This window comes from Stenella coeruleoalba (assembly GCF_951394435.1).
Source record: "Stenella coeruleoalba genome assembly, chromosome: 11".
NCBI classification, from domain to species: Eukaryota; Metazoa; Chordata; class Mammalia; order Artiodactyla; family Delphinidae; genus Stenella; species Stenella coeruleoalba.
In genome coordinates this window covers 3463434-3491096 of record NC_137157.1, presented here as the reverse complement: position 1 = coordinate 3491096, position 27663 = coordinate 3463434, and the positions used below count along the sequence as shown (strand labels likewise).

Sequence of the window (27663 nt, the reverse complement as noted above, 5' to 3'; positions counted from 1 at the left end):
TTGAGGGTGGAGTGCCTATAAACAGTTTGGAATCTTCTGAATGGGAGACTTGCCCCGTCTCCCCCATTTCTCAGTTTATTCAATCATTTTTTACGTCAGTATGGATTCACGCCTCCTTATTTTACACCTTGAGTTACGGTGCAGTTCCACTTTCCTTATTCCGTTGGTCAGACTGTTCCAGCCTTGGCCGCTGGGAGCTCGTTCAGGGGGTTCCTGAGTTCAGTTGACGTGCCCCTGTCACGTGGGGTGATGTGGACGCATCCTCACTTCCTGGCACTGTGGGTGCTCCCAGCCCTAGAATCAGCCAGTTCTCCCAGGAGCCTGGTTCCTTTTACTGGAGTATGGTTTTAGAAACCAAGATCTGGGCGCTGGGTGTGCTCGTGGCTGCTGGGGTCTCATTGCTCTGGGCCCGCTCTGCCGGCAGAGCAGAAATGCACACTGTGGATGTGCACACGTCTGTAAGTACTTCTGTGTGTAACCGTCTGTGTTAATACATTAATATATCAAGTGAGATGTGAGTTCATCCTAGTGATATAACCTATGGTCCTTACCGTGTGTATATAACCTGTATATAACTATATACAGGGTGACTATATAATCTATAGTCCGTACTGCGCCCCTCGCTGATCGGTTTCCATTCCAGCAGTGGGAAACTGGGCTTCCCCCATTTGCCATCGTTTACTTGATCGTTCAGTTCCAGTGTAGCTGCAGAGTAGGATCAGACTGTTACCCCCGCCCCCTGGGAAGTGGCTTCATGGGCCAGAGTGCTGTGTGCCTGTGTGGCTCCTTCTTACTCCCCTGGGTTCATGCTGTGCTGTTGGGACGGGCGCTGATAGGTGTTCTCTGCACGGGCCCTGCAGGGGCTGGGGGGGCCGCTGCCTCCCTGAGAAGGTCTGTGACCTGCAAGGAGAGAAGAAGAGAACTGGGGGACTCCTTGCTGTGCCTGGTCACCCCAGGCCTGTGGGGATGGGCACAGACATGGCATCCCTTTGAAATTTGAAAGCGGGGCTGGCTTTGAACACACCCTGGAGGCCCAGCCTCGGCGGCAAGAGGAGGAGGGCTGCTGGCGGGACCCTTTGGAGCTCAGACGCACCTTTGACTCAGATCCTGGCCCGTGAGTTCCCTGACCTCCTCGGAACTCGCACTGCAGCGGGGAGGGGCAGCTCCGACCATGGTTCTTTGGAGCAGGGCTGGAGGCCGGAGGCCGGGCTCCTTTCTGGAAAGGAGAGAACTGGGCGAGTTCTGCTCTGGTTCACTCGGGGCCCCATGCCGGCTCCCGTTTCTGTCCGCATGTGTGTGGGGTCTGGCGGGGGGAGGGCTTCAGCTGGAGGCTTCAGAGCAGGTGGGACAGGGAGAGGCAGCAAGGTGCCCACCGTTTTAGGGCCGAGTTGGTGGGCAGGGGCGGGCACCCTGGACCCAGGGCCGAGGAGACCTGAGAGCAGGCACGGGCAGGGCTTTGCGGGGTTTGTGCTTCAGAGGAAAGCGGCGGCCACCTGGGCGGGCTTGGAAGACGCCTGGAACCGTGGTTGTCCCTTCGTGCTCCTGCCCTTTTGAGATAAGATGGGGGGGAGGGTCAGCGGACGGGACACCGGCTGGGCCTCAGCGGCTGGTCCAGCGCCTGGGTTCCTGTGTGCCGTGTGTCGTGGGCCAGGTTCCGGGTTTCTGAGGGTGGCACCCACGATGGCTGTCGCTTTGAGTGGCCCACAGGTGATGGAGCAGCGGCGGGAGCTGCCATGCTGACCGCACCGCCTCTGTGCCTGTGAGGAGGTGCCGTGTACACTGTGCCGTCTACACTCGTGGGGAGGTTCTGTTCACACGGTACTGTCTACACGTGTGGGTCACCATGCTGCCCTCCCTGGGACCAGCTGGGGCTGGCGTGGGCTCAGTTTATCGAAGGTCATCTCCTGTCCAGGACTCCTGGAGGCCCAGCTGGCGTGTGGCCCACCTCTGCTGGGGCAGGACTAGGCTCTGGGCCGCGCTGGGGGAGCCATGGGACACGTGGCTGGCTGTCCTGCCCCAGCTCAGGCTTTCGGCCGGGCATCCTGAAAGCCCTCGTCTCCCTGCTGTGGGGCTGGGGCCTCACTGAGGTGGTACCCCGTCTCCCCTGGTCCTGTGAGGGGAGCCCCAAGGAAGCGGGGGTGGGGGTGGGTGGGCCTTCCTGGGAGTGAGGCTCACCTGCCCTGTTGGAGGCCACCTGCTGGCCGGGTCTCCTTGCGCGCCCTGACCCCCCCCCCCACTGGGTGCCCCCCACCCCAGGTCCTTGCTGTGCCACAGCCGTCCCTCCTGCTTTCTGGGTTGATATTTGAGGGTCTGCTGGGTCCCCGTGACGGCCGCAGACAGCTGCTGGGAGATGCTTGCCTGGAGATGAGCTTCCCCGTCTCTGGTTGCAGAGCTTCGGGGTGACGGGGATCGCCATCCGGGGCAGGGTCTCTATGGTGCGGGTGGCCGTGCTGCACTGCTGGGCTGAGCCCCGTCTGACCAGTGATGGCCCGGGGGGCAGGGAGTGGGGAGTGCTGCGGCCTAGACGGCTTCAGACGGGGCAGAGCCAGGAAGATGCGTGTCAGTGGTGGCCTCCGGCGGGAGTTTGGCGTCTAAAACTCCGAAGCAACTTGAGTCGTTGAGAAAACACACAAACCCTCAGTATCACCAGAATCTCCCTCTTAGAAGAACCGGATCATAACACCCCGCCCACGGGGTGGCCGCACAGTCCACACGCTGACGGTCGTGTCTCATCTTCCAGCCACTGCTGAGAAGCCAGCGAGGTGTGTGAATCATCTCGCAGGTGCCGTGTTCCAGAGGCGGAGCTGCCCCAAGTGACGCTGCCCCTTGTCTCTGCAGGCTGAGCCTTGCTGTGCGCTCCTCCCAGACCCCCCGGGCACGTCCTTGGGGTCCTTTGCTGGCTTCAGCGTCCAGGTCAGATGTCCAGGGACTGGTGTCCGCAGCCCTTTCCCTAGTCCATCCAGAGAGGAAGGTCAGGAACGAGACAGGTGGGCTGGACAGGAGGCCTCCCTGAGGACCTGTGGCCGATGCTGCCTGCGGAGGGTGGTCAGCGGTGGCGTGCCCCCAGGCCCTGCCCGGCCCTGTCCTGTTGGGCGAGCCCGTCGCAAGCGTGCTGAGCCCATCCTGGATTAGGAGGAAAAGCGGTGTTTTGTTCCACAGCCACTGCTTAAGAAAGCCGGGGGATGTGTGGATACGTCAGCCCCTAAGAGTGGAGGGCGGTGGGGGGGGGCGGGCAGGTCTGGAGGGGAGGGGTGGCAACGGGGACCCAAGGAAGCTGGACCTGGAATAGAATTTAAAGGAGTGAGGGTCACTGGCGGTCATCCTCCTTAGCGCCCAGCCTGCCCCGCGGTGGAGGCTGCAGATGTGTGACTTCTCTGCTGCTGAGCACATTTGGGGGAGAGGAAGTGAAATATGAGTCAGCAGGCAGAGAGCCCTGGGCACGAGGGCGGGAGGGCGGCGGAGCTGCTGGCCCACAGACAGGAGGGGAGGCAGGGCTGGAGGAGCCAGCCTGTCCCCGCTGCTCCCGCCCTGGCAGCCTGTGTCCCTCCTGGGAGGGCGTGGGGCAAGGCGGTGGGCTGTCACATTCTAAGCTGGACATCTAGGATTGTGACTCCCAGGGTGGGCGGGCCCCCGGGACACAAGCCCCTGCGACCCTCATCTGCGGGCAGGTGGGGAGGGCGGAAGGAGGGAGTGGGGGAGGGAGCAGGGCTGGGAATCCTCATGACCTAGCAGGACACCTGGGGGAAGGCGTGCTGGCAGCGCCAGGAAGGGAGGTTGAGGTCCCGCTCTGTCTGCCTTGGTGAGAGGCCGGCCGGACAGGTTCTCTGCAGGCTGGGGTTTGTGCTGCTGTGTGCGGGCGGGCGGGCGGGCTGGAAGCAGGAAAAGGAGACCTGGCCTCTCGCCAGCCACTGTCTAAGCTTTGGAACGGCCTCCCACCCGATGTGGCCGCCTCTGCGTTCGGAGAATTGGCCATCTTGAGATGCGCCCGGGATGGGGAAGGGAGGTAAGCCCTGGATGTCGGGGACCCTGCCTCACGTGGCCCACGAGGACAGTGTGGTGGGCCTGGGCTGGTTGGGGGACATGGGAGGGCTGTCTGAGGATGCCCCTGGGAGAGGATGAGCCCAGTTGCTGGTATCTAGACACTTCTGGGCGCCAGGGGATGTACGTGGGTGGCTGCCACCCCGGAAAGGGCCACCTTGTCCCCACTTTGCAGGTGAGCAAGTGGGAGTCGGGGGGTGGGGGGACCCAGTAAGTAAGTGGCTGGCAGCTCGCTGCTTGCAGGGCCCACACCCTTGTCCATGGCCCACCTGCCCTCTCGTCGGGTTTATTTAAGTGTTTTCAGAGGTCAAAGCTGTCGTCCCTGATACGCACCTGTGGGCCTCACGTGGCCCCTTAACCTTTGTGCCAGGCCCACTCCTCAGGGCTCTGGGTGGCCCACCCCCTCCATGTGTGTGCCCGAGGGCCTCACCACCTCCCGCACCCCTCAGGGAGGCTGTTCTCAACACCCGGGTTCTACGGTTGCACATGCCAGACCCCCTGAGCCCCTTACCCGGCCCCGCCGCCTGGCATGTAATGTGTGGGGATGGGTCTCCCGCACTAGACCCTGAGCCCCTTGAGGGCAGGCCTGGGCCAGTGAGGCTGGGTGATTCCAAAGGTCACTGTCACCCACCTACTGTGGCCTGGGTAGCTGAGCCACTGGCAGTCAGCAGGGCCTTGAGGTGTCTCCACCACCCTTGGTGGCCTGCAAGGCCTCGGGCCCTTGGTTCCTTCCCAAGGCAGGCGGGACTGAGCAGGGGACTGGCTCGCGCAGCTCTCGGGGCACAGGGACCATCCCCCACCCTGTCTTGGGAGGCCTGTCCCATGCCTTTCTGTCCGCCATGTGTGTCTCTCCAGGAGCTGCAGGCACCTCCGGAGAGCTGAGAAGGCCGCTGGGGGGGTGGGGGACTCCTTAACCCCCAGGGGAGGTCACCCTGGGGGGCTGGGACATCATTGTCACTGTGTATGTGACCCAGGCCCGGGGTTGCCGATGCGGATGCCGGTCGGTGGGATGCCGGTCGGTGGGCGTCAGCTGTTGCTCAGGACTGGCCTGGCTTAGGCAGCTTGATGGGGGAGGGGAGGGAGAAACAAGCGCGGGCCAGCTGCGGGGGAGAGGCCTGGATCCTGGGGGCAGGGGCGGGAGAGGTTGGAAGGGCGCACCCGCAGCGTCTGTGTGAGGACAGCCGAGGATGATGGTGAGGCTTCCGGTTTATTTTTTTATTTATATTTTTTTACTTTTTGGCTGCACTGCGCGTGGCACTTGGGATCTTAGTTCCTCGACCAGGGATCGAACCCATGCCCCCTGCAGTGGAAGCTCGGAGTCTTAACCATTGGGTCACTGGGGAAGTCCCGTGAGGCTTCCAGTTTAGAAAAGCGGCTGGAGAAGGCAGGGGCCTGGAACGGGAGCCGGGAGCCTGGAGCTGACGGGCCTGGGCAGGTGACTGCTTCCCTGGCATGTCCTCCCTCATCCAGGGCCAACGTGGCCGTGAAATCCCTCTTCCTCGTGCATTCTCCGATTCAGGACTTAACTGCTGCTGCGTCAGCAAATGGACTGTGGTTTGACTCCACGTTTTCCAAAGCTAAGCAGGGCCCAGGCTGACGTCCCTGGTTAGGTCCCCCACAAGTCCCGAGTTCCCTCCCCCCACCCACCCCTGCAGCCGACAGTTAGCCATGGCCATGGAGGGGTGGGGAGGGCCCGTTGGCATCGACCGGACAGTGTAACCGTGGGCTCCGTGAGGGCCGACAGGGACCGTCTCACTCGTTCCCGTGGTGCCCAGCGCTTGGCCTAAGGCATCGGAGCGTGTTTGAGGGAAGCCCGCTGATGCCCGTCCCCTGAGGCCCAGCGCCATTTCTCCCCCGCCCCCCCCGACTTGAGTTAACCGTCCATCTCCTTTTAAGTTTCGCAGGTGTGTATCTTTGATAGCTGACCGCTTAATTGTGTGATTAAAAATAGTGAAGCGAGTGTTTGCACCGCGTGGTAGTGAGGATGCAGAGCCCCAGCCTCACGCTAAGTGGGTCACTCCCAGCGGGGGGCGGGCTGGGTTCTGTTTCTCTCCTGAGTGTTTTCACTCTTCGCTTGGATCGGATCGGACCAGGGAGGAGCTGCATCGTCCTACACCAGCAGGAGACTCGAGTTCAAAGCAGCTTTCCATCCTGAGAGTCTTTGCATTCCACCGCTTATGTTTATGGGGACCAGTCCTCCACTGGCTTTTATAAACCCGCTCTCCCAGGATGTGGCCGGCACCACGGAGGGTGCTGCCGGCCTCCTGCCTGTTGCCTGTTGCTGGTTCTGCATATAGAGGCTGGCCCTGCTGGGCTAAGTTTAAAACTCTTGGCAATAAGGGCTTCCCCGGTGGTGCGGTGGTTGAGAGTCCGCCTGCTGATGCGGGGGACGCGGGTTCGTGCCCTGGTCCGGGACGATCCCATGTGCCGCGGAGTGGCTGGGCCCGTGAGCCATGGCCACTGAGCCTGCGCGTCCGGAGCCTGTGCCCCGCAACGGGAGAGGCCACAACAGTGAGAGGCCCGCGTACCGCAAAAAAAAAAAAAAAAAACCTCTTGGCAATAAAGAGGGCCTATTATGACCTATTTATCAAGTGTTTCAGAATCACTTGCATGAATATTTTGTCCTAAATTCTGTATAATTAGAAGATGTAAACCCTACTCTGGGATTATTTTTGTGCACCAACGTAACCTAAATCAGAACTCTCTCCATGTAGGTTTTTAAAAAAGAAATCATTGGGACAAAAAAACATAAAGGAATTGATTTTATCTTCACTGTTCTCAAATGCTTGAAAATACTGTTTCTGCCGAAGAAACCTGGAAACCTTGTTGACTGATTTGCAGACCCTTTCCCTTCACCAAGAGCAGAAGGTCAGTCTTTTGGAACAGATGTTTGAAGCGTCCCCATGAGTTCTGACTTGAGGCGGGGGAGCCGTGGCTGGGTTTCCACCTGCCAGCTCTCTCCCCTCAACCTCGGGTTCAGCCAGAAGCTTCACCCCAGGTGTGCCCGGTTGTGTGCGCTCTTCACGCAAGGGCTTCAGACGGATGCAGAGGAGGGATCTGTGGCCCTTGTCCATTTAGCAGATGTTCTTGGGGCTTCTTAGCTGCTGGGCCGCCGCATGCGGAGGGCAGGTTGCTAGACGCCAGCAGTGCCCCTTAGAGGAACATCCCTGGGCGGGGAGGCAGATGTGGGGCTGGCGCCGCCCTACGTGGCCGAGTTTCCGGAGCAGCATATATGGGCTTGGAGCAGACTTTTAAGGGGAGACTTACGGGCTGAATCTTGTTTTTTTCATATTTTTGGACCTCAGGTGCAACGAATTGGAGAAGCCATAGTCCTTGGGTCATGGTGTGCAGCCTTCACTGGTCCTGCAGGAGCCTCTTTTCTGTTTAGTTACTTATTTTTTTTTTAAAAAAATTATTTATTTATTTATGGCTGCATTGGGTCTTTGTTGCTGCGCACGGGCTTTCTCTAGTTGTGGCGAGCGGGGGCTACTCTTTGTTGCGGTGCACGGGCTTCTCATCGCGGTGGCTTCTCTTGTGGAGCACAGGCTCTAGGCACGTGGGCTTCAGTAGTTGGGACACGTGGGCTCGGTAGTTGTGGCTCGCAGGCTCTAGAGTGCAGGCTCAGTAGTTGTGGCGCATGGGCTTAGTCGCTCTGCGGCATGTGGGATCTTCCCGGACCAGGGTTCAAACCCGTGTCCCCTGCGTTGGCAGGTGGATTCTTAACCACTGTGCCACCAGGGAAGTCCTGTTTAGTTATTTTTAATGTAACAGGCACCCTCGAGTTCACCTCCGAAGCACAAGCTGGGGCCTTGCCTATCACCCCCATCACTGAGCCCAAGATCTCAGCTGTGCGCCCCTAGCCTCCGTGCCCATGATCACCAGCTCCAGCTCCCTCGTTTCCTCATGTGCCTTCCTCGGGCCGACAGCCTGCTGTCTCAGTACTGCTGCTTCATCCCTGGGGTCTGACTGGTCCCTGGAGGGTCCTGCTCCCTGCCCTCTCCTTCTGATTGAATCTTGAAGGACTGGTGGACATGGTCTGGGCAGAGCAGGTGGGATGATGATATTAAAGAGCATTGAAGGCCAGAGCAGGTATGGAAGCACACGAGGGGCCAGGTGTGTTCAGGCATGTGTGGGGTGTAGGGGAGAGGCCAGAAGCAGCCAGAAGAGAGTGGCGGGGGTGTGTGAGTGGGGAGGCTCCCAGCCTCTTGGAGGTAGAGCCTCCCGGGGGGTGGTGAGGAACCTCTGGGGATCAGCCCAGGGAGGGCAGGTGTTTCCAGAGGTTTCAGGTGTAGAAATGGCCTGGGGAGGAGGTCAGGGCTGGTGGTAGAGGCTGGGGCTGCCCTGGTCCTGGGAGAGGAGGGGAAGGTTGTGGGCCCTGCACACCTGGCCTCGTTGGGGTGTCACGGGGGCCGGAGGGGCCGTCAAGAGGCAAAGCTTCCAGGGAAGCGCGTCCTCGCCCCCGCCCGGTGGGGCCCACAAAGCAAGCGCAGAGGGATGTGCCCTTCAGCCCAGAGATGCCTACGCAGGTGTGTTGCCTGCACCTGGGGACTGAGGCGGCAGGTGCAGAGGGCACGTTTGCAAGTGTCAGGGAAGGTGCAGGACGAGGCAAAGAGGGTTCCAGGACAGCGTGAGTGGTGATCTGGGGGACCGGCCACTGGGACAGGCCTTTCATGTGGTTGCTTTGGGGGGGATGTGTGTCTCTTCTGACTCCGGTGTCCCGGGCTGTGGTTCTGCCTTTAGTGAAGGGTTTCCCACCACTGATGCTCATCTTGCGGCGGGGCGGGTCGGTGCTGCCTGCCTTTCTGGGAAGGGAGGTGATGCCCAGGGCGATCCGGGTCTGGTGGAGGCGCCGGGGTCCCAGAGTGGGGAACCTGAGAGGAAAACCAGCTCCCGTCAGGAGGCTCAGCCGCTGGCACGGCCATGGAGGCCCCTCTTCCCGCCTCCGCCCCCCGCCCCCTCCCTGTGTCCACCCCCCAGCCCGAGCCACCCAGGCAGTCGCCAGGGGAGCAGCTCTTCTGGCTGACTGTCCCCTGTGCCATGGGGGGTCCCCTGCCCCTGTGCAGAGAGAACCCCCAGCCCGCACTGCCCAGGCAGGCGCCGCCCTGCCCGACGGGGGTGAGGGGTGATTGGCCACTTGCCCACAGCCAGCAGCCATTAAATCCTCTGCCCCGTTTTCCAGCTCGTGGCGGGGGAGGGGAGGAGGGGATAGCCTGGGGCCTCCCAGCCGGGAAGGCCTCGGCCACTCCCGCGCCCTTTGTGCCCAGCCGAAGTCCCAGGTGGATGGACTCGAGGGAAAGGCCCTTTGTGGAGTTGGTGGGGATCCTGTGTGCGCAGGTCCAGCGCTCCGAGGGGAGGTCGGGGGCCGGGTAGCTGCAGTTTCCCCTCTGCTACTTCTCCCTGGCCTGGCCAGGAGGCCCCCGGGTGCCCGGCCCAGCTCCCCAGGAAGAGACACGGGCTCGGAGTCTTACCTGTTACATCGGGGGATGAGGCCAGAGCTGCCGCTTGCACAGGAGTGAGTGCGATGGGGTGACGGACGTCGGGGCGGCCTTGCCTGCAGGGTCGTGGGCCACCTGCCACAGCACGTGTGTGGTAACTGAGGGAGCCTCCCCCCTCTCCGTTGGGGGTGCAGCCGGGCCTTCGGGGCCGTGGGGGGGGGTGCTTGGCCGGGGCTTCCGGGTTCTCCCTCACTTCTCCGCTGAGCCAGTTGATGGGATTTTGTTCCCTTTTGGAGTTGGGAGGTTGGGCCCCATGGGCGGCATTGCTTTGTCATCTCCGGGCCCTTTCCACTGTCACTGAGGCCTCCTGATGCTGCAGGATGGGCTCAGCTACCTCCCTGGGGTGGGACTGGAAACCACCCTTCTCAGTGTTGCCAACCTGTTTATCTGGTTACGCCAGGTCTGCACGCCTGCTTTCGAAGGGTCCTGCCCTCCCCTGGGAATCCAGGGCCAGACCCTGGGGCCCCTTGGCTGTGGACCAGGAGGGGCTCCAGCAGGCGCGCAGACGGAGAGGGTTCCTTTGATGCTCTTGGTGTGCTGATCCTGGCAGGAGACCTGCGCAGGCAGAGCTCTGTGAGGGTTTGTTTCCGTGGGATGTTGGGTTTTCCCAAAGAGAGGTGCTCTGGAGCCTCCGCCGCGTGTGGGAGTGGGGTGGTGCGCTGAGCTGGGCCCTGGCTTCCGTCTGGAGGAAGCCCACTGAGTGAGCTCTCGGGGTTTCAGGTGGTTCCTGGCAGGGTTTTAATGAGGACGAAGACAAGTCCAGCTTTATTTGCAGGTTCTGGTTCTCAGGGCAAGTTTATATGAAATGTAGGTTTTTATCCATTTTATCAGCTTTCACAGCTTGTTTTTCTGGTGCAGTGGAACGTGGTACGTTCTCATGAGTTATGGTTTTTAGTTCATTAAGGGTTTGGCAGTGACTGTTTTTATGGTCAGACTTGGATGAAAGTTCTAGCGAGATGCTTGGTTCTCTTCTGCTCTGGTAAGTGGGGACTAGGGACATGGGCGTGGGGGGTCTGTATCTTGCCCATTGGTTTTTGTTGCCTGACGATTCTCATCAGACAAGGAAGAGAACCTTGTTTGCAGTGCATCCTGACAGGAGACCCTGTTAAGTGTCCCTCCCCTATCCTTTTTTTTAAAAAAATTATTTATTTAATTTATTTATTTTGGGCTGCATTGGGTCTTTGTTGCTGTGCGCGGGCTTTCCCTAGTTGCAGTGAGCGGGGGCTACTCTTCTTTGCAGTGCGCGGGCTTCTCATTGCGGTGGCTTCTCTTGTGGAGCACGGGCTCTAGGTGCATGGGCTCAGTAGTTGTGGCATGTGAGCTCAGTAGTTATGGCTCGCGGGCTGTAGAGCGCAGGCTCAGTAGTTGTGGCTCATAGGCTTAGCTGCCTCACGACATGTGGGATCTTCCCAGACCAGGGCTTGAACCTGTGTCCCCTGCGTTGGCAGGTGGATTCTTAACCACTGCACCACCAGGGAAGCCCTCCCCCCCCCCCCGCCCCCCTTTCTTAAGATGAAATGCTGGTTTGGGTCTGATTTGCTGTGCTTTGCTGAGGCTGGATTCAGGCTGCTCGGGGTGGGGCCAGGTTGTGGGGTTCTGGTTAGCTGAGCTGCAGGGGGACAGCCTGGGGGGAGGAGCCTGTCCAGAAGGCCACACCCTCAACTGTAAGGTGGGAGGGGGTGGGAAGGGGTGGCTGGGGAGACCCTGTGGTCCAATGTGGGGGGGGAGCAGCACAGTGCTGTGCTCCTCTGAGGGGCAGGAATACCTGATGTCAGAAACAGGAGCTCCCCCTCCCCTCCCCTCCCCTCCCCTCTCCCTCCCCTCCCCCTCTCCCCTCTCCCCTTCCTCCTCTCCCCTCTCCCCTCCCCCTTCTCCCCCTCCCCCTCCCCCTCTCCCCTCTCCCCCTTCCCCTCCCCTCCCCCTCTCCCCTCTCCCCTCCCCCTCCCCCTCTCCCCCTCCCTCCCCTCTCCCCTCCCTCCCCTCTCCCCTCCCTCCCCTCTCCCCTCCCCCTTCTCCCCCTCCCCCTCCCCCTCTCCCCTCTCCCCTTCCTCCTCTCCCCTCTCCCCTCCCCCTTCTCCCCCTCCCCCTCCCCCTCTCCCCTCTCCCCCTTCCCCTCCCCTCCCCCTCTCCCCTCTCCCCTCCCCCTCCCCCTCTCCCCCTCCCTCCCCTCTCCCCTCCCTCCCCTCTCCCCTCCCTCCCCTCTCCCCTCCCCCTTCTCCCCCTCCCCCTCCCCCTCTCCCCTCTCCCCCTTCCCCTCCCCTCCCCCTCTCCCCTCTCCCCTCCCCCTCCCCCTCCCCCTCTCCCCTCCCTCCCCTCTCCCCTCCCTCCCCTCTCCCCTCCCCCCTTTCCCCTCCCCTCCCCTCCCCCTCCCCTCCCCCTCCCCTCCCCTCCCCTCCCCTCCCCTCCCCCTCCCCTCCCCTCCCCTCCCCCTCCCCTCCCCTCCCCCTCCCCCCTCCCCCCTCCCCAGCCAGCATAGGAGGTGAGGACTGAGCAGGCTTTGTGTGGGCCCCATGTCCTTATCAGCTGTGGGGGCTATGCTATTCCAGGCCTGGACTGAAAGGAGAGGAGTGAATGGGCCAGAGGCCTGAGCCCAGGGAGATGTGTCCCGGGAAGGTGAGACCGCTCTCACCTGAAGGCTGGTGGGGAGGGTCTGCTGTGAGCTGGGGGGTGGGGGTCACTGGTGGCCCAGTGCTCTGCAGCCCCCGGGGGTGGTGGGTGTGTTGGACAGGAAGAGGGTCCCGGGGACTGTGATGGACAGTGTGGGGATGGAGCTGGCTGAGGTGTGGGGTCCAGTGGGGATGTCCGGAGACGCAGCGGGTCCCCAGCGCACGGGGAGTGGATCGTTGGGACCTGCGGCAGCAGGTGGGGCTGGGGATGTTCCTGCGCCTGTGTGCGTTGGTAACTGCGTCATTAATTATGTAGGACGCAGACGGCCATTGGCTTTTCAGATTGTGAGCCGTTATTTTCATGGTTGTGCTTGAGGTTATTCATTTTTTTTAAGAGTTTATGTCACCTAATGCTGTAACCTGCACTTAACGTGTTCGCTCAGTTCTCTGGAAGATGGGGATGAAAACGTTTCCACAGATCAGCCACCTAAAGCATCATAGCCACACAGGCTGATGGATTCTGCCACGATTGTTCCCCGAAGCAAGTGCGCGCTTTGCTTTAATTACCTTTGTGGAAGAGTGGCTGTCCGAAGGCTCTCCCCACGTGGGGACTCCTCTGGAGACTGACTGAGGAGAATCCCAGGTGCATCTTGCTACCAGCGGTGCTTTCTCCCCAGGGAATAGCCAATAAAGTAGATGATTGCAAATCTCATCTTACCTTTAAGGCACCAGCACGGCTTGCTGTTTGCAGAACGATTTGTCACAGGGTCCTGCGGAGAGAGGAGCCCTTTGGCCACAAAATTATTCTTTCCAGAGCATCTGTTTTGGAAATGGACTATTTTACGCCTTGATTTCTCCAGGCCGGCAGTGCCTGTGATCTCGAGAACGCTGCCACCGGCTTGTAACCCTTCCCACAGGTGTCACCTGAGTGCTGGCAGTCTCCTGTTCTCCTAGCGGCAGGATGTCAGGTCACTGTGAGGCTCTCCCCCAAGGGCAGGATGGCTCGGGCCCTCACACCCCCATCGGCCGTGCCCTCTCCTGGTGCTGGGCCTCCAGTCCACGGCCCTCCACCTCCACTGAGGAGGCCAGGCCGGGGCGTGGTGCGGGTGAGAGCCCTGGGCTGCTCTGCGCGGCACACTGGGGACCGTGGCTGGGTATAGGAGCCAGGCCGGGCCTGCTGTCCAGCCTGCCGCACGCCCGTGGCCAGCTCTCTGCCTCTCCCCTCACCCAGGGTCTGGGGTTGTGCCCGTGGACACAGCCCCCTGCCGGGGCCCCACTGCAGCTGAACAAGGCCAGGGCTGGGGTCATGGGGAGCAGGGGGCTGATGGGGGCGTCCTCAGGGCACGGTGTCCGAGCCCATCCCCGCATCTCTGCCCCGAAGCACTGGAACAGGCCAGGGCTTCTCAGAGTCTGGTCTCGCAGCCCCTTTGATCGTGAGTGAGCGAAGTCATCAGAAAGCCTGTTTACGTGGTAGGTAGCCGTTGCTCTTTCCTGTGTGAGAAATTAAAACTAAGAAATTTACAAATATTTATTTATCGAAAACTGCCAACTGTAAACCCATTACACGTTAACATAAATAACATATTTTTGTTTTTTAAAAAAATCACTATTTTCCCCCAAAAGGGGAAACTAGGGGTGAAGGGGGCACCTGGTGGTTTTGCAGGCCTTGGCGGGGTCTGGTTAATCAAAGACAGCTGGGTTCTCTGGGCCCCCGCCATCACCCCCATAGCCGGTGGGGCCTCGAAGGGGGCAAGTACGGAAAGCAGACGATGTCTGAGGATTGCTGTTAAGTAGGTCTGACCTCCTGGGCCCCCTGAGAGGGTCTTGGGGACCCCCAGGGCTCCTGGACCACACTCTGAGATCCAGGAGAGATGTCCCTGCAGTGGAGAGTGAGGGCTCTTTTTAAAGTTGTTTTTTTTTTTTTTCTGTTTTATTTGAACCCTCCTTATTTCTTTTACCTTAAAATTTTAATTTTGAACTTCATTTATGTGGCCTAGTCCATGCATTCAGGAGTTTGTTCAGAAGGGGTTGCAGCCTGCGCTGGGTCCCCGTCCTGCCTGAGTCTACCCACCCCTTCTCCCCAGGACACAGGGGCGGCACCACGCTCCTGGCAGGTAGCAGGCGTACACACTGGAATGAAACGACCTCGCCCACGTGTCGTTTTGCAAGTGTGAGTAGGAGACATTCCTGGAAACGGAAGTGTGGTTTCACTGGATTTTGCAAAATTGCCCTCTGCTCCACTCCTAAGTTGGGGGGGGGGCGCGGGAAGCGGACCCCGTTTGCCTGTCCTGACAGCCGCATGCTGCGTCTCTGCCAGTCTGTTAGGAAGATGGTTTCCTGATGTAATTTTGATTCGTGTTTTTCTCTTTGTAAGTGAAGGTTGATTGCCGTCTCATGTATTTAAGAGCTGTTTGTTTTCCTTTGCTATGGACCGTCTGTATCTCTTGCCCGTTTTTCTCCTGGGCTGTTTTCAACATTAGACAAATTAATCCTTTGTAATATGTGCTGCAGATACGTTTTCCAGGGTTACCATTTATCTTTGACTGTTTCTGGAGGCTTTCGCCTTGCGGAAATGTGTTTTTGCGTAATCTGTCGTCTCCTTTATCATGTGTCATGTCTTGCTTTGGAAAGGCCCTGCCTGACCCCCAAGTTCTGAGTCCCCCCACCGTGGCCCCCCTGGCTCCTTCCCTGCTTTCCTTATTTTACACTCAAGGCTTTGGTCCATTTTGAATTTATTTCGGGGGGCGGGGTGTGAGGTATGGTTCCAGCATTGTCTTTGCCCACAAAGCTCGGGATGTCCCAGCATCATTTGTTGAATGATGTGTGTCCCCTCTGAGGAGGCCCCTTTGATCCCAGTTAGGTCTGGGTCTGTTTCTGTACATTCTCGTTCGTTCCACGGCTCTGCCGTGTATTCACGTGCTGTCATCGCACTTTTACCTTTGACTGTAGCTGCGTCGTGTTTTATTACGTGGCAGGGCCAGTCTCCCCTCATCACTCTTGCTTTTCAGAATTGTCCCGGCTACTTGGCTGGTTTTTCCTTATAAGCTGTAGACTGAGCTTGTCTTGCTTCCTCTAAAACCTTTTTGTTATTCTTTTTTGCGGTACGCGGGGCCCCTCACCGCTGCAGCCCCTCCCGTCGCGGAGCACAGGCTCTGGACGCGCAGGCTCAGCGGCCATGGCTCACGGGCCCAGCCGCTCCGCGGCATGCGGGATCCTCCCGGTCCGGGGCACGAACCCGCATCCCCTGCATCGGCAGGCGGACTCTCAACCACCGCGCCAGCAGGGAAGCCCTTGTTATTCTTTTAAGGGGAATCACATTGTTTATAGATTATTTTAGGGTTTTGTGTGACATTCTCCCCACCTTTCCTCTCTCTTTATACGTAAATATGGAAAATACACATGACATACTATGTGTAAATAACACCACATACCATACATACCAATAAATATCTGGTGAAACGCACGTAAGGTTTACACCGTCTCTGAAATGTACCGTTCAGTGGCTTTAAGTACATTCACCTTGTACTTAGTGCACAGTTCATGTACACCCACCTTCAGAACTGCCTCATCTTCCCAATCTGAAACTCCCTCCCCAGCCCCGTCCCCCAGCCCCTGGCCCCCACCATCCTTCTTTCTGTCCCTGTGGATTTGACTCCTGGGTGCCTCACATAAGTGGATCATATAGTGTTTGTCTTTTTGTGACCTGCTTATATCACTGAGCTTAATGTCCTCAGGGTGGTAGCACGTGTCACCGCTTCCTTCCTTTGGAAGGCTGAATGATGTCCCCCTTCTGTAGAGACCACACTTTGTTTATCCATTCACTGGTTGGTGGACACTTGGGTTACTTCCTTGTTGTGGCTGTTGTGCCGCTGTGAACGTGGGTGTACCGGTATCTGTTTGAGTCCCTGCTTTCAGTTCTTTTGGAATACCCAGACGTGGAATTGCTGGATCACGTGGTAGTCCTGTTTTCAATTTGCTGAGGAACTGCTGTGTTGTCCTCTGTAGTCGCCACGGCTGTGGTTTATGCTTCCGGTCGTGCATGCTGAAAATCAGGCCGGAGCGTTTGCGGAGGAAACGGTGAACCCCAGCTCTGCTGCTGACCAGGCGCGACCTCCGAGAGCCTGGCTCCCTGGTCCCGCGAGCAGGTCCCTGAGCAGGACCCGGTGGGCGGGCGGGAGGGACGAGACCCTGGACTCCATCTTCCACCTCCAGTAGCTGTGGCGTCCCTCTCTGAACCTCACTTTCCTCTTCTCATTAAGAAGGGGAGGCCGGGGAGGCCCTATAATAGCGGCAGCTCATGTTATTAAGTTCTTAGCACGTGCCAGGCCCAGAGACAAGGCATGGAGGGGTCGGGGTCCCGGAGGCTGGTGTGGGAGGATTAAGTGAGGTGAGGCCTGGTAGCATCCAGCACGTGCTTGTTTTCCACAAAGCGTGGCTATTAGTAAAGAGTGAGGTGGGTCATCCTGGGCGATCCCTGCCGTCGCCCCTCCCACTGGTGCATCCGCGCCCTGCATGGGTCCACACCTGCCGGCCCAGTCAGGCCGCCCTCTCTCCCCTGCTGTCCCATGCCATGACCCCAGATGAACCCGAGCACCTTGTCTGCCCCCGCCCGTCCCCAGCGTTTCCTTCTGGCTTGTTATAGCATAGGCGCTCCGTCCAGGGTGCCTTCCTCTGCAGCCCACGGTGGCCTCCTTGGTGCTGTCAGCCCGAGGACTAGCCATCGCCTCCCGCGAGCAGCCTCCTCTGCGTCCTGGTACCGACTGCAGCTGGTGCATGGTAGGTGCTCATTAAACGCCCAAGCAGATCTGTCCTTACGGTTACTCCTGGATGCCTCTGCTCCAGCCCGTGAGACTTTCACTGCCCGCTTACCACTCTCTGTTCCTCATTCCCGCTGGATGGGGAGCCGCGCCAGGGCAGACCCCCGCCCCCTACGTGACGTGCCTCTGGAGCGCTTAGACCCAGCTTGTCTCGTGCCAGCACAGCCCACCTGCCACCTTGCGTCAGCCCAGCCGGGAGATCTGTGTGAGACTGAACTGCCGACCGCGGTGGGCGGTTACCTGGGCAGCACGTGCGGAAAGGACTCGGAGGGTTTGTCTATCTACCTGTCTATTTATTTATTTTTAAATGTTTCTCCTTTGTCACTGGATGTGAGTTTTGTAGCAGAGGCAGAAGGTGCGCCGGCCGGGCACCTCGGCTGTCAGGCCCTGCCTGGGGCTGTGTTCCTTTCTTGGCCAGCTCAGCAGGAAATGTGGGTTCCACCGTCTCTGCGCTGGGTGGTGTTTTAAACACAGAAAGCCTGTTGTGGCGGATGTGCTTGACAGCCCCCCCCGCCCCCCCGTGGGCCCGTAAATGTCCCAGGGCGAGTAGTCCAGCCCCCTCGTCCTCAGCTGGGCCAAGTTTCCAAAAAGGAAGAAGTTGCCGCAGGCCAGTGGTTTGGAGGTGCCCCGAGGCCCTTTTTCCCGGGCGCTGTTTAAGGCCCCGTGCGTTTACCTTGGCTCTGGGTTCACGCAGAGGGACCAGGATGTTCTTTAAAATGTGCCTCCCTCACCCACTGGGGTCCTCTGCCACGCCGTGTGCTGGGCCCGGACGCCGGGGTGGGGACTGGCTGGGATCCCTGCCCTTGAGCAGAGTGATCTGGGGAAAGGGGGAGGTGTGGGGCAGTTGGGGAGCCCTCGGGGGGAGGGGCAGTGCTTGGTACTGAAGTGTGGGTCGGAGGGCTCCAGGCGGGAGGGGTGGGGAGGGCCAGCTCCTCGTTTCCTGAGGTCTTTTTCACTGTGCTGCTTGTCACACCGCAGAGCAAGGGGCCCTGCCTGAGACCTGAGTGTGGATGGTGGCCTCCGGTGGTGGGCTAGTCAGAGCTGGAGGCTGGCCCCTCTGCCTCGGGTGAGATACAGGAGGGGGCGGGGGAAGCCCCGGTACATGGCCCAGGTGGGACAGAAGAGAGTGGCTCTCAACGTGTCGGGTTCCCTAGCTCTTCTTTCCTAAAGAAGATTTGATGATGACGAGGCCCACACCCGAGTATGAGAGTGGCAAGGTCACTGGAAGTGGGACCCCAGTGCTGGGTGAGGGCCCAGTTCCCTGTTAGGGGGCCAGTAAGTGCTGGGACCCAGTTGAGAGTCCCTGTTCTGCTGGGCATTTATCGCCTCGAGACGAGGGGACAGCCAGCCATGGCCCACATCAAAAGTGGCCCGCCCACTGCTCCCTGCTTTCGTAACTATTCTTAATGGCCCAGAGCCACACCTGTTTCGTGCTGCAGCAGAGTGAGAACTTGTCACAGGCTGTGTGGCCACCACACCTAGGACATTTACCGCCGGGGCCCTTGGCAGAGCGGGTTCGCTGAGCCCGCGCGCTCGGTCTGGGGCTGCAGTGCATTTGGAGAAGAGCCTGTTTGCAGACAGCTGTGGGCCAGAGCCTCTCTCTGCTTTCAGGAGCTGGGCCAGGACGCTGGCAGGAAGTCATGACGGATACTGGGAGTCCGGAAGGTGTTTCCTCCCAGCTGTCTCACCGGCTGGATCTTCCCCAGTCCTGGATGCTAAGAGTGATGGAGAAGCTTGAGAAAAAGAATGCTTCCACCAGAAATGAGTTCTGGTGTGCGCTTCCTACTGTTTAGTTTATGTTGCTTGTTTATACAGCACAGGTTTATACAAACCTAATCCCTAGGTTTTCTTGCTAGCTTTGTGTTGTTTAGATAAATGGCCGTGCGGCCAGTCTGCCCGGCTCCCCACTCGGTCTCTAGGCAGGGGGGCCTGTGGGCTCTCAGGCAGCGTGAAGGATGCATGAACAGAGGCATGTGCTGGGGAGGGTGGGCGCCTGGGCAGGCGCAGGCTGGAGCGCAGCGAGGTTGGCTTGTGTTCCTGGTGAGGCTCTGACCCCGAGCCTCAGTTTCTCCATCTGTCAGTTGGTTTAACAACAGCTCTTCCCTCGCAGTGTTGTGACCAGGACGCATGACCCCTGGGGTGGGGAGAAGGGCTTTTTGTTCTTCCTGAGATTTGGGGCCCTGCAGGCTCAGTGCTGAGGATGGTCCTTGCCCTGTGGAGGGCTCCCGCTCCCGCCACAGCACGGGCCGCAGGCCCTCGCCTGGGGCTTTTGTCCAGGGTCTGTGCTCTCGTGAGCCTGGACTGAAGCCCGAGTGCCCAAGCGTGGGTCCTCAGGTCGGCACAGCCCACGTCTGTGTCAGGTGCCGCTCTTGCTTACTGCCGCCTTACAGCCAGGGGGCTGAGGCTTAGGGAGGGCTGGGCATGACCAGCCTCTGCACACCTCATTCCTGACCCTCTGGGGCTGGTCCAGGGCGGGGGTCAGAGGGCGTAGGTCTCGCAGAGCTGGGAGCGCAGCTGAGCCTTGGCGCCTGAGGGCTGGCGGAGGATGCTGCGTCCTCTCTGAAGCGGCCTCTGGCTTCCCGGGGCCTCTAGTCTGAGCTCTCTGTGTCGCCCACTGTATGCAGTCCTCGGAAGCTGGTGATGACCGGGGGCGGGGGGCGGTCTTGGGATGTCCCAGAGCCTCTTACCCTCCCTTCCACAGCCCCCCCGAAAGTAAAGTGCCGGTGGTTCCGTGGAGATGGAGAGTAATGCAGGGTGGTGACATTTGTTCAGTGCTTTTGGGAAGTGGCGTCTGAGTTTTTCCCATGGTTACTGCTGCTCACCGGGCGGTCCCTGAGTCCTTCCCCGCACGCTTCACGTCATCCTCTGGCTGCCCTCTGAGCCGGGACTGCCGCTAACCTCTCTGTGTGACCAAGGAAACCAGGGCGTGGAGGTCATGTGACACCTGCAGGGTCAGCAGCAGAGGCAGCCGGGGTCTCGAGACCATCAGGTGACTTAGCTCACGTCTGGAGCCCAGCAGAGCCCGCTTGCTCCCAGGGATGTCTCTGAACACGACAGTACGTAGGACAGTTGGAACCGACCTGACAGGTGACGGTGCCCTGCCCTCCAGCCAAGGTGATGGCGACGTGGGGCCCGAGCAGGGGTGACATCACTGAGGGTGGGAGCAGCCTGGCTGGACGGGAAGGGGATGCTGGACCAGAGGTAGAAGAATGGGGTGTTAGCCGGTGGCAGGGAATGGTCTGGACAGTGTCCCCAAGGCCAGGAAGACCTGGCGTCTCGTATGGGGACCCAAGGGGGCCGGGCCGGGATGGCAATGAGCAGGGCACGAGGACAGTGTGCCCGCCTGACCTCCCTGCCGCTGGCCCTGGGCTCGTGGGGCCCCACATAGAGGCTCGGGTCCAGCATGTTCTTTTGTGCACTCCCCCTGCCCTGCCCCCTGGCCTGCCTGAGCGTGGTGTCTGGGTCCTGCTTCCCAGGGCTGTCTTTGACCCCTTCGGTCCTCTCAGGGACTTTCACTTTGACCTGTGCCCCCGAGCTGTGCCAGGGAAGGAGGAGGTCAGGCGGGGACACTGGTGTTTCCTGCTCTGCTCCCTGCGTGGCCGAGACAGCCTGGGACGGAGGGACCGGGGCGGTGGTGCGTTAGAGCTCACGAGGGCCTGCAAGAGCTGACTGTGAAGTTTTCAGGAATTTTGTGAGCTGGCCGCTAATAAAATGAGTGTATAAAGTTAGATAAGTTATATTGAGAGCAGAGGTGTCAATGTTAAATGCTCGAAGGTGCCCGTTTCTGAACTGTTTCACTACGTTTTCTCACTGGGTTATGATCCTGAGCTGGCTAGCATCTCTTGGGCCTGGCGGAAATCCTGTGGCCGGTGGCCCTGGGCAGCTCTTACCACCCGTGTGCTCGTTCACTGCCGGACGTCACTTTGGTGGCTTGAACATGGCCACGATGGGAGCGGTTCCACCACGGAAACGGGCAGATACCGCAGATTAGGGCCTCACTTCTCATTTTGTCGCTTGTCTAGAGTAACGAGAGTGATGGAGAAAATGCTGACGTGCAGGTGAAGGTTACGCGTGTGACTTCCGCCGCTTTCACTGGAAGGCGCGGGGAGGCTGAGGAAACCTCCTCCTGTTAGAATACTGTCGTCCGCTTCAGCAAGGACGTCTCTCCCGTCCTAGACAAACGGATAAGGTTCTGCCTTCCTTCCCCACCTGTCGTGTCCTGTTCACGTAAACAAGGCCGTCAGCCAACCTTCAGGCCGGACCCGCACTTGTTGGTCAGCTGCAGTCCTGGCTGGCCGGAGGGAGGCTTTCAGCACGACTTAGTGCAGGCATCCTGTGGGCGCCGCTTGGCTGTGTGGGGTTTACAGTAAAGAGCGTTGGACGTTTTATTACTGCTTGTACCCGTGCAACGCATCCTTATCACTGAGGTTATAATAAATGTTTGTACGTCTACGCGCAGGGGTGTCGCTAGGGCGTGCATGGTCCCAGCTCACAGAGGAGGGTGTGGTAGCTTCAACGGGGCCCTCCCAGCTCCCCTGCTCTTCCTGACTGGCTCCCCCACCCCCACCCCCGGCCACCCTGGCCCGTGGCGGGGTCACGGAGCCAGCAGGACCCTGGGCAGCTCTCCTGTTACAGTGCAGAAAACTCCGCTCCTGGCACGGGGCCCATCTTGGCCTGACCTGTGTAGGACGGAAAGCCCCTGAAGAACTGCAGGCCTCTTCCTGGAGAAACGCCCCGGGCTGTCGAAGCCTTGGAGTTAAGCTCTGGAAGTGTTCACGGATTTAGGGACTTCCTGCTTCGCCAGGAGGGGTCGAGGGCAAAGTCCAGGGACAGCCCTTCGCTTTGAGGCCTCTGTGGCTGGGCGGCTCAGGGCGCAGGGCGGGGGGCCTGGCTCTCCCGGCCCTCAGGGCCCAGTCGTGGGGGCCCCGCCTTTGTGCAACGTCCCCTCTGTCCCTGAATGGCCAGCGTGTGCCCGCCCTGCTGAGACAGACCGGGCGCCTTCAGCACCTGCCCTCGGGCATGCACGCTAACCGGTGGGGCTGGGGGCACAGATCCTAAACCAGGGAGCTCGCCGGAAGTTGCAGGACTCCAAACCAGACGGGCTGATCGAATTCGAGGGGGGGACTTGGAAGAGGAGGAACTGGCATGGGGACGTCCCCGAACCTGAAGTGCTGGGCACGCAGTAGGAACAAAATGTGATGGCTGGAGGACCCCCGAGGGTCGGCAGGGCTGGAGCCCAGTGGGGGAAGCCCTGGGAGGGGTCTCGGCAGGGTGCTCCGGACTCTGGTTTCCCGCCACCTGGAGAAGGGGCTCCGTGAGGTGTGTGGCTGCCTGGACCAGACCCGGCTGGGCAGGAGGGTGGGGCGGGGGCAGAGCAGCACAGGTGTGGAGCCTGGCTGGGAGGCGGGGGCCCTGCTGTCTTAGGTGGCTGTGCAGCGATCACGTGATCAAGGGCTCCTTCCAGGGTTTTGAGTTGGGCAGCTGCTGGTACAGGTGCCGCCCAGGAGGAGGGCCCGCGGAGGCTCCAGCTCCGAGCTGAGTGTGGCGGAGTCGAGCTACCGATGGGATGTCCCCCAGACAGTGGGTCACCGGAGTCCAGCTCACGGGGGGGCTGGTGGGCGTGCAGTCAGCAGAGCGTCTGAACGTTTGGGGTCCCGCTAACTGAGGCTGGATCCGGGGTCGGGGCAGTGGCTCCCTGACCCGCCTCGAGTTCGGGGGAACCCGTGGGTCACTGGACGTGAGCCAACATCTTGAGCCTGGCATGATTGGGGGGAGTGGTCACCCGTGTCTTCTGGGTCTCGAGCGTCCCAGACTGCTCCCCGGGCGGGGTGGCCCGGCACAGGGCCCCACGGGCTGCCCTGGAGCTGTGTGCATGTCGGGGTCCTGCAGGGCTGTGGGCCTCTGGGGCTGTCTTCTTGGAGAACAGAGACCTGGCAGAGGGCCGGGTGGCCGGCTGGGACTGGCCTTGGGTGGGGTGGAGGGAGAGTCCCGTCCTCGCTCAACATCTGTGACTCCCCAGGAATATGGTTTGGGACAAGGGTTGCTTCCTTTGGGAGAAAGGATGTTGTTTATCCTGGGATCAGCAGAAGAGCCACCAGATAACAGGAGGTGAAGCCAGGCTGAGCTGGTTGTCTGAACGCAGACAGGAGCTTGGCCGGGGGTCGCGAGCCCCATGCAGCGAGGAGAATGGCTGGGACCTGGGACGTGGCAAGTGCTGGACCAGGAACCACTTTTTTCTAAATCTTGGTCTGGGAGGGAAAGTAAAGTCCTTTGTGGTTTCCAAGTCCAGTGTTCCCTAGACACTGCGGCCTTTGTGTGTCCAGGAGCCATTCAGCGGGTTTCCAGAGCAGCGTGCTCTGTGTCCCGGGGCCAGAGCTGGCCTCAGTCCTGTGTGCCGAGGGCCCGCAGCGCAGGGTCGCTGCCTGGAGGCTCCCCTCGCCCTGTCCCTCTGTCTGCTTGCCTCCACGGCTGCAGGGCCCCTTGCAGATGTTGCGGCTCTGAGCAGGGTAGCCACAGGGAGCGTCTCCCAGCGCGTCTACTTCCACATGGAGGTACGGGGAGCTGGGGCGGCAGCAGGTCCTGCTCTGAGGGGCTGCCCCACCTTGAGGGGTGGGCGTGAAGGGAGCTGCCCGGGGGCCTGTGGGTGCACGTGGAGGGGCCGGGTCTGTGGGGAGTGTGCGGTGGGTGTGCAGGGATTTGGGGGCTGGTTGGATCCAGGGAAGGCTGGATGGGGGCTGGGGCGGGAGTGGGACGCATGGCAGCCGCTGGACGGAAGGTGCAGGTGAGCTTTGTGGAGACGGCATCCACTGACACTGGCTTTGTGGGGAGAGCTTTGCTCTGGGTCACACTTGGTGTCTGGCCCCCGACCCCCTCTCACTGTCCATGGACAACATCCGTGTCAGTCTTCCATCTCTTCATCTGGAAGTTGGGGAAACTGGGTTGGATAGTGTAGTTGAGATGAGGTCGTCCCGGGGTAGGGTGGGCCGCTCCTCAGCCCGGGGGGGTGGGGTGACGGGGAGGGCTTCCCTCGCAGCCCGGCCCCGCCTGGGAGGGGTGGTCAGGTGTCCTGGCACCCGGTCCTCATTGGGCAGCGGCATGAACTGCTCGCCTCTCCAGGAGCCCCAGGGGCCCGGGGGCAGGGCCGTGGGGATGGAGAGGGCTCTCGGGGACCCCCCCCTCGCCGAGGGCTGATGTGAGCGGCTGTCAGGAGGAGCAGGGCTGGCGTGGCGTGAGCTGGCAGCTGCCAGCAGGGGCCCCGCTGGGCAGGGGGGCGCGTGGGCTGTGAGCGGCATCCTGATGGTGGCAGGGCGGACACTTGGCGCGTCGTCCCCTTTCCCCGGGCGGCCACATCATTTGCTTGCCGGACTGAATCAGGAAGGAAGGCAGCTCCCGCCTGCGGGGTGGGGAGTCCCAGACAGAACCGCCTGACGGGACCCGGCAAGGAGGGAAGCGGGCCCGTCCCCTCCGCCCCGCTTCCATCTGACGCTGGGGGAGGAGGGGTCCCCCAGCTCCTTCTGAAAACGGAAGGAAGGAGGTTTTACAGGGCTGCACTTCCCCTGCCCGGTTTGCTTTTAGTTTTCAAGTTAGAAAAGCAATGGGAAAGGACACGTGGAGAGAAGTTTCACAGCCACCCGCAAGCCTCAAGCAGGGTCCTGTGTCACCTGCGGTCTGTGCAGATGCCAGTTGCCTGTAACGGTGACCTCAGTGCAGCAACGTTTTGTCACCGCCTCTGAGACTCCCAGGGACGTCTGTGTGTCCCGCGTGGTGCTCAGAGCGCCCGGCCTGGCCGTGGTGCTGCCGAGATGCCCTCCACGTGCTGGATTTGCCCCGGGACGGATCTCGAGACCGGGAATCACTGGTTCAGAGGGCGTTGACGTTCCTGCTTCCTGCTACCTCTGCCACATCGCTGGCTTTTGTTTCCTTTTTGGTGAAGTTGGAGGCTTTTGCACAAGGACTGGGTAACTTTCCTCTTGCTCAGGGAGTTTGTGGGTCTGTGTTCCAAGGTCCTCTAATCTTTACCAATTTGTTCAGGTTGTCTCACAACAAAAATATTAGTCCTCATGTACCTGGCTTGCTACATGTATCCCCTGTTTCTTTGCAGGTGTTTTTTTTTTTGATAAATTTATTTATTTTATTTAATTTATTTTATCTTTGGCTGCATTGGGTCTCCGTTGCTGTACGTGGGCTCTCTCTAGTTGTGGTGAGCGGGGGCTACTCTTCGTTGCAGTGTGCGGGCTTCTCATTGCGGTGGCTTCTCTTGTTGGGAGCACGGGCTCTAGGTGCGCGGGCTTCAGTAGCTGTGGCTCGCGGGCTCTAGAGTACAGGCTCAGTAGTTGTGGCACACGGGCTTAGTTGCTCCACGGCATGTGGGATCTTCCTGGACCAGGGCTCGAACCTGTGTCCCCTGCACTGGCAAGCGGATTCTTAACCACTGCGCCATCAGGGAAGCCCCTCATTGCAGCTTAAAAACAAATGTCTATTTACTTTTGTCTGGTTGACTGAGTCTTTATTTTTTCAGTCTCTTAATGTAGACTGTCAGCCTCTCTCTAGGGACTTAAGTTCTCTCTTCTCACGTGGATATCTTTCCAGATGGCCAGCCATGTGCCCCTTTCCCGCCACGTGAGCAGGGATACCGGCTTCTCCAGCCCCGTGGCCTTGCCCACTCCTGGGCTACCCTGGACTCCAGGGGATGGTGGGTTTCCTGTGGTTTTTACACCAGGGTTAGGGTTAGGCTTAGGCCACATCGGGCCACCTTAGTGTTGCATCTGTCCCAGGAACACCTGCACACCCTCCCCCGCTGCGCTGCAGCCTCAGTTGTCCTTGTAGAGCGGAGCCCTGGCTCATCCTGACGTGGGGCTCACGGGCCGCCACTGTTCACAGGCTTTCCTGCCTTGAGCTGTGATGCCGGGGGAGTGGAGGCCCCTTGGCAGGTGGGGCGGGTACGCAGGGCTGCAGGCAGGCACCCTGGGCTGTGATTTAACATGATTCAACGGCTCCGAGCCTGCACCGTCCAAAACAGGAAGTGCTTTCCCCTGCCTTCGTGGTTCCCCGTAAACTGTCCCAAGTGTCCCAGCTGGGGCGGTTTGGGCTGAGTTGATGGATTCCACCCTGCTCACCCCACTTCCTGTCGCCCTGCAGGAAATCGCCGTGCTGTTTATTGGTCCAGGCTGAGTAGTCTGTGCTCGTGCGTCATCTCACATTCTCGGGATACTTTGGCCTGATCGGGGTTAATCCCGTTTCAGAGGTGGAAGCTGAGGCCAGAAAGGTGGGAAGTGGAAGGACAGGCTGTGAGCCCAGGTGTGTCCAGAGTCCCTGCCCCGCAGGGACCCAGGGCCTCTTGCAGACGTTGGGGGCCGAGGGACTGTGTGACCGGGACCGGGGTTGGGCCGCACGGCCCCTGCCGTGGGCTTGGGAGTGAGGTGGGCTGGACATGCAGAAGGGCCACTATGCCCCACCCACTGGGCTCTCCTGGCCGGGTTGGGTCAGAGATGTGGGCAGTGGGCACCCCTGTAGGCATCCACCTCTGGCGTGTGCACGTGTGTTTGAACTTACACGTGTCCTCCGTGCCAGCACACAGAGGCACCACACCAGGCCTTTGCTGCCTCCCTCCAGGCTGGAGGGATCCAGCGCCGGCAGCTTGGGGGCTGCCCAGGAGGCAGGTGGGCGGGCGCTGGGTTCCAGACTGGCCGTGTGTGGGAAGATCTCTCGGAGCGAGTGAGGCTGAGCTGGTCCTGAGAGCAGAACTAGGGTGCCCAGGCGAGCAGGACGGTGTTTCAGGTCGTGTCCCTGGGGGCGGGGCCAGGTGGAGCGAGGGGACGGGGCCGGAGGGGGTCTGAGACACCCTGAGGCCCAGCGTTCTAGGGGCTGTCCTGGGCGTGCCCTTGGTCGTGGGTCCTGATGGTTGTCAGAGCCTGGGAGGAGGCGCGCCGGCCCTCCCCACTTTTCGCTGCAGTGTCTCCCCCTCCCCTCCCCAGCCCCCTCTTCCCAGGGTCTTCGGCACCCCTGCTGCTCCAGGTCGCACCGAGAGACGTGGCTTCCTTCTGCCCCGTGGGGCACTCGGGGGAGCTGGCCTGGGTGGGCGGCGGGGGTCTGAGCTCAGCGGCCAGCCCAGCCGGATGGGGGTGACGGAGGGCCCCGGCCTGCTGGGCACGAGATGGGAGCCTGTGGGCCCTGGGGTCCCTGAATAGCGGCACTGGCTGCTCCCTGAGGGCAGGGCCTGGTGGCAGCCCAGGGCTGGGGCCTGCAGCCGGGTGTGGGAGGGCGGCGGCCGGCGGGCGGCTGACCCCGTGACCGTGCCTCCCCCTCGCTGTCTTGCAGGGGCTCCGAGCGTCATGTTAAGGTAAAGCAGAGGGGCTCAGTGCTGAACATGCTAAGGAGGCTGGACAAGATCAGGTTCAGAGGTCACAAGAGAGATGACTTCCTTGATCTAGCAGAGTCTCCAAACGCCTCGGACACCGAATGCGGAGACGAAACACCCCTGAAGATACCTCGGACCTCGCCCCGGGACAGTGACGAGCTGAGGGACCCTGTGAGTACCGAGCGTCCTCCGCTCTGCGTGGCCGCGGATGCCAGGCCCCTCGCTGGTGGGTGGGGCTGTCCCCATCCTCAGGTGGCCAAGCTGAGCGTGCGCTTGGGTAGACCGTGTCCTGCCCAGGCTGGTCAGACACAGACGGGGCTGTTCCCCATCTCGCCCCAAACCTCCCCCAG

At 60.6% G+C, this 27663-nt stretch overlaps 1 protein-coding gene across 4 annotated transcripts in view; it reads left to right on the top strand.

Moving 5' to 3' along the window:
* GRAMD4 (GRAM domain containing 4) overlaps positions 1–27663 on the top strand; it is a 77744-nt gene that overhangs the window by 7376 nt on the left and 42705 nt on the right. For 2 of the 4 annotated variants that reach the window (XM_079937129.1, XM_079937132.1), the window contains one exon: positions 27274–27484. In XM_079937129.1, coding sequence (XP_079793255.1) covers positions 27274–27484 — 211 coding nt within the window. Of the gene's footprint in view, positions 1–25976; positions 26254–27273; positions 27485–27663 lie in introns of those variants that run through there. The other 2 variants (XM_079937130.1, XM_079937131.1) reach the window with 2 other exon arrangements.